This window comes from Pyrus communis, chromosome 5 (genome assembly GCF_963583255.1).
Source record: "Pyrus communis chromosome 5, drPyrComm1.1, whole genome shotgun sequence".
In the NCBI taxonomy this organism is placed as follows: Eukaryota; Viridiplantae; Streptophyta; class Magnoliopsida; order Rosales; family Rosaceae; genus Pyrus; species Pyrus communis.
Window position 1 is genome coordinate 26,635,433 of NC_084807.1, and position 10,087 is coordinate 26,645,519.

The window sequence follows — 10,087 nt, forward strand, 5'->3', positions numbered from 1 at the left end:
GGATTAATATATAAGTATTTTGTTTAATAAATACTTTGACTTTTTAATTTACGACTTTATTGTTTAAAGATGCTCACATCTATACAGATCTTTTACGTCGTCTCATGAATTAAAATGATTTTAATACTCGTATGTTGGTGTATCGAAGAAGTCACACATTGTCAAATCTCAATTTTCATCAATGCAACAAAATAACTTAGAAATTTGGGTTCAGGAGGAAGGTGAAATGTGAATGATTAAGAGTGTTTATATCTAGTACTAATTGTTTGCATCCAATTTTTGTAATCCACACGGCACACTTTACAATTATCTTCCAAGTATTTATCGGTATAATTTGTTTTTACTACAAAAAGAAATTTTTTTTCCCGATGAACTAAAAAAATATGGAATTTTTTTAGCTAGAGTACATGAAATTGATATAATTTCTTATTTTGGTTCTTTAGATTTAAGATAAATAGAAATGGTTTTAAACTTGTTCACCATCAATTATTTTGTTCATTCCGTCAAAAATCTCGTTGAATAAGATCAAAATAACAAAAAATACCCTTATATTTTGTCAAATCATTTTCGCATTTTGTTTATTAAATTAAGGGTATTATTTTAGTTTTGGTTCTTACTTGACTGAGATTTTTACCAAAAAATTGAAATGATTGGTGATGGACAAACGCATCACTCATATCAATTTCAAGTCTCGCTGAACAAAATGAAGAATTATGTCAGCCTCATAGATCATTTTATTTAAAATGCCATAAACATGTCAAATATTTTTGAAAGACGGATTTGCCCTTGCGTGTCTTGACGGACATAAATGACTACTCTATCAACCGAACATTCGGTCTCCACAAGATATCATCTTCCATCCCCTGACGGATGCTTTTCTTTGACTCCTCCGCATCCCGCAAGTCGTCGTCGCATTCTATCTGCGGCAAATCATCAAACATGTTCGGAGCACTCTTTCTTCTTCTCCAAGTTTGCTTTCTTTTTACGCTCTCACAAGCCAAGCTAAGCATCATACGGCCGGAAGCCGCCGCCAAGGACTTCAACGTCAGCAAAATCCCGGTAACAGCGATTTGCAAAGCTTATTTCTTTTTATTTTTACGAATTTTTGTTGATAATTTTGATGTTTATGGTTTTAAAGAACGCGGGGACTTGTTCTTATACGGCGATTATAACTACGAGCTGCTCCTCGACGAGGTACACGAGGGATCAGATCAGTATCTCCTATGGGGATGCTTATGGAAATCAGGTTTGTTCTTCTACCTACTCAGTTTTTCATGTTGATTTATCATAAAACAGCGTTAAGATCTTAATCATGTGATATGATTGTGTATAGAAATTAATCTTCGATCATGGGTTTTCAAAGAAATAAGAAGAATTGAAATTGAAATCAAATTTGTCTACCGTAAATTATTTTGGCCCTTGTGCGAGAAATCTATTTTTGTCAAATCAATTCCTCCTCTGAAACTGGTGGTTTGTTCACAGATATTTTTCACGTAATGATCATAATAATTGACGGTTGATAATCTCAGAGAACACTTGTATCAATTTTAAATTTTAGGGACTAAAATGAAGAGTTACGATAACATACCATTTTGGCTAAAAGCATATTGCAAATTGCACTTTTTCAAAGTTGTGAGTTTGGTATGTTGAATGCAAAACCAATGTATTCGGATGTTATATTTGGTTGCTTGTTTATCTAAACTGTTTAGAATCAACTTAGTGTGAACGAATATGAGTTATCGTGTTAGATGGTTGCACATACAACTTATAAGGATCCTTTTTCTTGGTCAGATTTATGCTCCGCGACTGGATGATCCATCTTCGAGAACATTTGAACTGTGTTCTACAGACACATTCGATATATACGGCCCCTGTGCATACCAAATCTGCTACTTGTACCTCTACAGAACCGGACCGGATGGTTGGAAGCCTGAGTATGTGAAAATCTATGGTCACAATTCCAGGGCAGTTACATTTACCTACAATACCTTCATTCCCAAAGATCTTTGGTACGGGTTTAACTGGTGCAACGCCGCCCCCTCTTCCGCCCAGAAATCTGCTCAGAGATGGCCTATGTTTGCCATAGCCGGGCTTATTGGTTTTCTTATATTGTAAATCTTGCATTTGCCACTATGATCATAGCCTCTTACATTTTGCTTAGTTTTATTCGTATATCAGTATTTTAGAAGAAAAATAAGTATAAACACTTTGTACTTGTGGATTGGGCGATATATGAATCCCCTTGTTAGTAGATTACTCGGTGACGAAGTCAAATTTTAATCAGTGCCGATGATTATCCTCGGTGTATTTTTTAGACGTTGAGGGAGAGTTAATTCACGTGCGACTGTCTCTTGGTGGATTGAATTGGATAAGGGTTGTTCCTAAACCGAAAATGAGATCTTGAATCTCAAACTGAAAATTTTCGAGACGGGAATTTAGAGACCAATCCTATTTTCGGAATCTCAAAATGTTTTTGGTATTTCGAGATAGATCAGGATTGGATTTTCCATTTTGGGCTTTTGGGTTTTTGGGTTGAAATTTGAGATTTTTTTGGTTGTAGGCTAAAATTTTGTTCCCCAATTTCATATGAATTGAAAGTTAAGCTTTTTACCTCATATCAATTGAAATGCCAATTCATTAATATCAAGTTAAATTGATGTTCCAAAGTTCTAAACTACTTAATTTCATACTTCTATTTCTAATATAGTCTACTATTAAACTACTTAAATTCAACATTCAACATGCATGCAACCAAAATAAATAAATACATATATATATATATATATATTTTCGGTTCGGTTCGGTATTCTCGAACCATTAAATATATAATTTCGATTCTCATACTGAAAAGATCGAGATTGGCTCGGTGTGGATCCCAAAAATTTTGGTATTATCGGTTCGGAAATTTATTTTTGTTTTTAAAATTGGAGAGAGATATAGAGTGAGAGAGAAGGGAGGAGGGAGGGAGGTTTATTTTTTATTTATTTTATAAAAAAAATTTAAAATTAGAAATGTTAAAATCACATGTAGGTGATGCTTAAACAAATACAACAAAAATTTGTTTTGTGAATTTATGTAACTGCTCATACTTTTTTATTGTGATAGTAAACTAAATAATTTTTTCATCGTTTTTTTATTGACAAAGAAAATTTTATTGATATGTAATTTAATTTAAGAAAAATCGAACCAAAATCCAAATTGTCCGTCAAACCATTTTTCCTAGTGGGGTTTGGCATTTGGTTATCTTTTGGGCCTTGGGCCGGCAGCAAACGACGTCTTGCTCGGGTGCTGCGTTTTATTTGCGTGCGTGGAGTCGTTGGCAAGGTACGTTAGATATTTTCAAACGGACCGAAATCCGACGGCTCAAAACCAAAATTCGTCGCGGTCCACGATCCAACCGCTCAAGAACCCTCCACTGCTAAAACCATAAAATGCGCAAAACCCTAATTCCGTTTCTCCTCTCTTTCTCCTGCTAAACGCAAATCACTGCCACACCTTTTTGTAGCAGGAGAAAACCAGAAATCCCTCTCTCTCCGCCGCGCTCTCCGTCTCTTTCTCTCTCTAAATTCACAGACGTACACGCACGCTTTCTTTCTCTAGAAAACCATGCCTTCGATGGACGTATCCGATTATCTTCTCGCGGGAACCACTCCGAAGGATAAGAAGGAGAAGAAGAAGAAATTGAAAAGCGAAACCCTAGACGACGCCGCCGACTCGCCGACCACTGAGAAGAAGTCGAAGAAGGAGTCCAAGCACAAAAAGCGGAAGGCTTCCGATGACGAGGACAGGAGCGAGACGAGCTCCGAGATGGGCGAGCCCGTGAATGTGAAGCTGCCGAAGAGCGAAGAGAAGAGCAAGAAGAAGTCGAAGAAGGCGAAGGTGGAGGAGCCGGAGGAGGAGGAGGAGAAGTCCAAAGAGGATCCTAATGCGGTGTTGAAGTTTCGGATTTCGGCGCCGTTGAGGGCCAAATTGAAGGAGAATGGGATCGAATCCTTGTTTCCTATTCAGGCCATGACATTCGATACCATTTTGGATGGTTTGGATTTGGTCGGTCGGGCTCGAACTGGACAGGTAAATTTAATTTACTTAAGAAGCACAAATTTTTACTCAGAAATCCCGAATTTTTACCAAAAATCACAAATTTTTACTCTTTGTTTTTTTGGTTTGTTGAATTGGATTGGAATATTTAGCGTATTGATGTGATTTTGTTCAGTTTCTGAATTGCATGCTCGTTGTTTTGCAATATTGCAGGGTAAAACTCTAGCTTTTGTGTTGCCTGTTTTAGAGTCCTTAACAAATGGGCCTGCAAAAGCATTTAGAAAGACTGGTTATGGTAGGCCTCCAACTGTTATCGTGCTTTTACCCACTCGGGAACTTGCCAAACAGGTAAGTTTATTTGCCCTGGACCTTATGCTTGCACTGGTTTGGCTTTTAGAGTATCCACTTGACAATTTTTTGTTCATTTAGGTTTTCGCCGATTTTGAAGCTTACGGTGGTGCTGTGGGGCTAGCAGCATGTTGTGTGTATGGTGGATCTCCTTACGGGGCTCAAGAAAGTAAGTTAAGGAGAGGGGTGGATGTTGTTATTGGAACGCCTGGCCGTATAAAGGTATTGACAATTTCTCATTATAGCTGAGTTCTTGTCAGTTTGGTATTATGCAATATACTTACGATGCTAAAATAATTTTTTGAAAATATGTAGGATCATATAGAGAGGGGCAATATCGACTTGAGTACCTTGAAAGTTAGGATCCTTGACGAAGCTGATGAAATGCTGAGGATGGGCTTTGTTGATGATGTTGAACTTATTCTAGGTATGTCTTTTTGGTAATCCCAACATCTGTTTTCCGCAGTCCGTACCATGTTTGCCTATTTCTGCATAACTTCTATAAGGTATTTTGTATCCATGTTTGTGGTTACTAATGTCCATCTGAAGCTTGGAATCATTTTATCTTTGTGTTTTCAAAAAATTCTCTTGCTATTTGACTCCTGTCAGATCAATGTTATTCTTTTATTACGCTTTCAATGCATCTTTGGTTGACAGGGGTAACTGTAGTTTTAAATTTTTTGCAATGGTACTTTAATTGTGCAAAATTTCTGTCTGTTGCTGGTTACATTTCTGAAGGGTTATGTTGTGTGTACGTACAACTTCTTTTTAACTTCTATTCTTTGGTTTCTAAGGCAAGGTGAAGGATGTAAGTAAAGTTCAAACGCTACTTTTTAGTGCAACCTTGCCGAGTTGGGTGAAAGGCGTAAGTATCCTAGCTGAGATCTTGAATTTGGATGTTCTTCTGATTTCAGTCAAACATAAATGGATTATATTGCAATGTTATACCTTTCCAACCATTCTCGACACATGAATGAAATTTTCTTGTTCTTTTTCCCAGATTTCTTCTAGGTTTCTCAAACCAGATAAGAAAACTGTAGATCTTGTTGGTAATGAAAAAATGAAGGCCAGCACCAATGTTAGGCATATTGTTCTTCCTTGCTCCAGTTCAGCAAGGTCGCAACTTATTCCTGATATCATACGTTGTTATAGCAGGTTGGTTGTTTTTTAGTCAACAACTACCGTATGCTTTCTATTTTTACTTTTGGGTATAATTTATCTGGGAGTCATTTTTCATGTACTTGACATGTTTGTTTCCGACTCAGTGGAGGACGCACAATTATTTTCACCGAGACAAAGGAAGCTGCTTCTGGACTTGCTGAGGCGTTGCCTGGAGCCCGAGCTTTGCATGGGGACATACAGCAGGGCCAACGTGAGGTAAGTTGTTTGACTATGCAACACCAACCCCCCCCTCAAAAAATCCTCCTCCTCTCCCCTTGTACAACTGTACTGAAACATGATATTTCAGGCTCTTTTCCTTTCATAGAGATATTTCTTTTTTAAAAAGCTAATTTGTTTTTCTAATGGCAGAGTTTTTTGTTTCCCTTCCTGTTTTGTGTTTTCAGGTCACACTTGCTGGTTTCAGGTCTGGCAAGTTTTTGACATTAGTCGCCACAAATGTGGCAGCGCGTGGACTGGATATCAACGATGTTCAATTAATTATCCAGGTTTGTCAGTGTGCATATGGGTAAACTTTGTAATATTTGTCAATCTGTATACTTACTTTTATTGTTTATGGTTCAGTGTGAACCCCCACGTGATGTAGAAGACTATATCCATCGATCTGGACGCACGGGGAGAGCAGGTAAATCTTGAAAACTGTTGCATTTCTTGTTTATGCGTATTTTATTAAACAATGTCTTTGATTTTATGTTGTACTTAGAGGTGCGTCCATATTTTCAGGAAATTCTGGAGTTGCTGTCATGCTTTATGATCCAAGAAGGTCAAATTTTTCAAAAATCGAGAGGGAATCGGGGGTGAAATTTGAACACATTTCTGCTCCTCAGCCACTTGATATAGCTAAAGCAGTAGGTCAAGATGCAGCAGAAATGATAACCAAAATTTCTGATGGGTATGCTTGACAGTGCAATGCTTGTTACATTTTGATACAATCATTTTCATATATTAATACAATTTTCATTTCAGTGTAATTCCTGCTTTCAAGTCTGTTGCCGAGGAGCTACTTAACACCTCTGGCCTATCTGCAGTAGATCTACTGGCTAAAGCACTAGCTAAAGCTGCTGTAAGATTTGCTGTTTCTTTCCCACTTGATGAGTTCTTTAAATTAATTAATGTAAATGTTTGTTTATCAGTTATGAGTTGCTTATTGTATGGTGTGCAGGGCTACACTGAGATAAAGAAGAGATCACTTCTTAGCTCTATGGAGGACCATGTCACAGTACTTCTCGAGGCTGGAAAGCCCATTTATTCACCGTCGTAAGCAATTATCACTAGTGTCCATGTGTTCTAAACCAATATGTCTGATGTTCTTGGTTTTATTTTCACATGTGGATACAAGCACTAGCTAATAATGGGAACAATATTGATTGTGTTCTGAAGGAGTCACATTGTGCTTTGTGATTCCAAGATATTATGAGCTGTTTAAATATAGATATCCGTAATTATATCTTCTATCGATTTAGTTTGTGTTATTGTTTAAGAGTTAGCGTTTTGATTTGTTGATCATATTTGATCCATAATTTCCACCAACCTTGTCTCAGTTTTGCTTTTGGGGTCTTGAGGAGATTCTTGCCCGAGGAGAAGGTTGAGTCAGTGAAGGGTATGGCACTAACAGCTGATGGAAATGGTGCAGTTTTTGATGTGGCATCTGAAGATTTGGATTTGTTTCTTGCTGGTATTCTTCTTTTCATATCTCTATACGATCATGTGTTACATTCTCATCAAGCACTATAGTTTATTAAGATTCTACCAGAAACTGATGTCATTCATTTTGTTGTATGGATGTCTTGAAGTCTGATTATTGTGGTCGTATCATGTGGGGTGCAGGTCAGGAAAATGCAGCTAATGTGAGCATAACGGTGTTGAAATCACTGCCTGATTTACAAGAAAAAGAATCAAGGAATACAAGATTTGGCGGTGGTGGAAGGTTTGGCCGTGGAGGTGGAGGAGGTTTTCGAAATGATAGGTATTCCAACAACCGATCCGGTGGTGTTGGTGGTGGTGGTGGTGGGAGAGGTGGCGGCAACAGATGGTGAAGCGCAATATAAACCGGCTCCTTTCAAGTAAGCTGTTGTGAGCAACAAATAATATCAAAAGGTTGCATTCACAATGGTTTCAACTGGCGGTGGTACTAAAAGCCAGTTGATCCGAGTGGAGGGGCAGGAGTATATTTTGACAATGAAGAAAATATTCGGTAGATTGAGGGCCTTGATTGGCTCGTCACAACGACATCATTTTTTCTGCGTATAGCATATTCTGTCAACCCCCTTCTCTATTTTATCGTTCATTTTTGTTCAATTTTCTTTTTCAGTATTTTTTTTATGCTCTTAATAGTGTAAGAACACTTTTTTGGAGTGTAAGAACACTATTTTATCGTTCAATTTTGTTCAGTTTTGTTTTTCTTTTCTTCTAATGTTATTTGTGCTGTACGTTTACTTTATAGTGCTGATAACAATTTTCTTATTAACGTTGATATAATAGTGCGAGCATAAATGCCATTATAAAATTGTATTCTCTACATGTAATTGAAACCCTGTATTTCGTGTTCTATGCTTTTGTATGCGCTGAACGTAGAACTGTAGAACTACTACCAATCATCGGATGGTTGCCTTTTTAGAATGAATCTAAATACAGCTGTATAGGCTTAGGAGAGAGTTGATCAGTGAAGGGTATGAGGCCAACTGATGAAAATGGTGTGCAATGTAATATCGTGACAACGGAAGAAAATGGTGCAATGTAATACCGTATTATTAATAAGAGACGTGACATTTTATGTTGTATTTTTCAATAATATTAATAACTATTCGGTGTTACGTTGATATTCTGACAAAGTGATCTTCTAAACTACATGAATATGAACTAGAATACAAGGGAAAATGTCAAATTGTGCAAGTTCAAATCTAGTCATTATTTTTTTTTAAGTTCAAAAGCAATTTGTGAAGTTCTAGTAGTTTTGTAGTTAAAAGCATATACATACAAATTTTCAGAGTAATACAATTACTACTGTGACTTCAAATTAGAAGCTAAACAACTATTAATCTCCTATTTTTCGCTAACAATGTCATTGCATATAGTACATATGTGAGATGCTTACATTTAGAGATATTTCCGAGTACCCTCACGCTTCTAGATATTTCCAATCACCCTATCTTACCCTTACTAAGAAGTTATTCCAACAAGATTCTTTTCGGATCCTATTTGTATGAATTCCTGAAATTCATGAATCATGTCTGTTCATCATAAATCGTGCAGTTAGTTTTCTTCATATACTGTTTGTGTTCAATTTTAAATAAAATAATTTTTAATCGTATTATATACAATAAACGAAAGCAATTTACGAATTTCCATATTTCTTACAAAAAGATCCAGAGGGTATCCGGATTCAGAAATTATTGGGTAGGCAAATGTAGATTCAACCTACGACTTTGACCCAGCAGTCCCCACACGCAAAGCTGCTAACTCAACCATCCCTTCCTCGCATTTTCTTCACCCCATATTTTGGTCCTGGCTCAAGAGCAAAATATGCAGATTCCTTTCACACTGAACTTTCCAGGAAGGATAAGTGAAAACTGATAAAGCATAATTGTCCTTTGTCCTTTATCGTTTCAACCTATTTATATCATATTGCATTATAAACAAACGTTACAATGCACGCTAACAAATGACTTCAGCACATGGACCCAAATTTTTTATCCTTGCATTTAACTGATATTTGATGGAAAATTAACTTTTTGATTAATCTTGCTAATGGTAAGGTTTGAATTCTAATTATTTTACCACGGAATATTTTTTGAATACCGATTTGACCATTTGAAAATACCACTCATTAACCTCACCTGCTTTTTATATTCAAACACCTATTAATCTCTTATTTTTTGCTAACAATGTCATTGCATATGGTTCATATGTGAGATGCTTACACTTCCAGATATTTCCGATTACCCTCACACTTCTGGATATTTCCAATCACCCTATCTTACCCTTACTAAGAAGTTATTCCAACATAATCTTCTCCGGATCCTCTTTCTGAGGATCCCATGAATTCGTAAATTATGTCTATTTATCATACATTGTGCGATCAATTTTTATCAAATACTGTTTGTGTCAAAATTCTTACAAAAAGAATCTAGAGTCTCCGGATTCAGAACTTATTGGCAAGTGTAGATTCAACGTACTACTTACACCCAGTCCCCACGCGCAAAAGCTAAACGACCCTTTACCTGCATTTTCTTGGTCAAAAGCAAAATATGAAGATTCCTTTCACACTGAATTTTCGAGGAAGAATAAGTGAAAACTCATAAAGCATAAATTTCCTTTGTCCTTTTTCGTTTCAACCTATTTATATCATATTGTATTATAAACAAATGTTGCAATGCACGCTATCAAATGACTTCGGCACGTGGACCCAAATTTTTTAAGAATTTGAACGAAAGATTCTTGATAATGTTCATTTTTAATTAAAAATCACATTTTAACTTTTTTTTCTTCTGATATTATTTATTACATCTTTATTTGTCATTTT

At 36.4% G+C, this 10,087-nt stretch overlaps 2 protein-coding genes across 2 annotated transcripts; both read left to right on the forward strand.

The window, feature by feature from the left end:
• Window positions 1–848: 848 nt before the first annotated feature.
• On the forward strand, window positions 849–2,314 carry LOC137735134 (embryo-specific protein ATS3B-like). Its single transcript, XM_068474520.1, has 3 exons — window positions 849–1,059; window positions 1,139–1,246; window positions 1,792–2,314. The coding sequence occupies exons 1-3, from the start codon at window positions 871–873 to the stop codon at window positions 2,113–2,115; spliced, it is 621 nt and encodes a 206-aa protein (XP_068330621.1). The 5' UTR covers window positions 849–870; the 3' UTR covers window positions 2,116–2,314.
• Window positions 2,315–3,458: 1,144 nt separating this feature from the next.
• LOC137733822 (DEAD-box ATP-dependent RNA helicase 7-like) lies at window positions 3,459–7,967 on the forward strand. Its single transcript, XM_068473019.1, has 14 exons — window positions 3,459–4,071; window positions 4,252–4,386; window positions 4,468–4,608; window positions 4,702–4,813; window positions 5,181–5,251; window positions 5,387–5,541; window positions 5,652–5,763; window positions 5,952–6,053; window positions 6,130–6,190; window positions 6,289–6,457; window positions 6,532–6,628; window positions 6,728–6,822; window positions 7,107–7,240; window positions 7,393–7,967. Exons 1-14 carry the CDS (start codon window positions 3,607–3,609, stop codon window positions 7,599–7,601), a joined length of 2,058 nt encoding a protein of 685 aa, XP_068329120.1. The 5' UTR covers window positions 3,459–3,606; the 3' UTR covers window positions 7,602–7,967.
• Window positions 7,968–10,087: the final 2,120 nt, after the last annotated feature.

What these genes read in the sequence shown, in the direction of transcription:
- LOC137735134 (XM_068474520.1), top strand. Translation starts at nt 871, where the DNA reads ATGCTTTTCTTTGACTCCTCCGCATCCCGCAAGTCGTCGTCGCATTCT. An exon ending in TCAACGTCAGCAAAATCCCG is followed by an intron (nt 1,060 to 1,138) that starts GTAACAGCGATT and finishes ATGGTTTTAAAG; the next exon opens with AACGCGGGGACTTGTTCTTA. An exon ending in GGGATGCTTATGGAAATCAG is followed by an intron (nt 1,247 to 1,791) that starts GTTTGTTCTTCT and finishes TTTCTTGGTCAG; the next exon opens with ATTTATGCTCCGCGACTGGA.
- LOC137733822 (XM_068473019.1), top strand. Translation starts at nt 3,607, where the DNA reads ATGCCTTCGATGGACGTATCCGATTATCTTCTCGCGGGAACCACTCCG. An exon ending in ATCATACGTTGTTATAGCAG is followed by an intron (nt 5,542 to 5,651) that starts GTTGGTTGTTTT and finishes TTTCCGACTCAG; the next exon opens with TGGAGGACGCACAATTATTT. An exon ending in TGGACGCACGGGGAGAGCAG is followed by an intron (nt 6,191 to 6,288) that starts GTAAATCTTGAA and finishes CCATATTTTCAG; the next exon opens with GAAATTCTGGAGTTGCTGTC.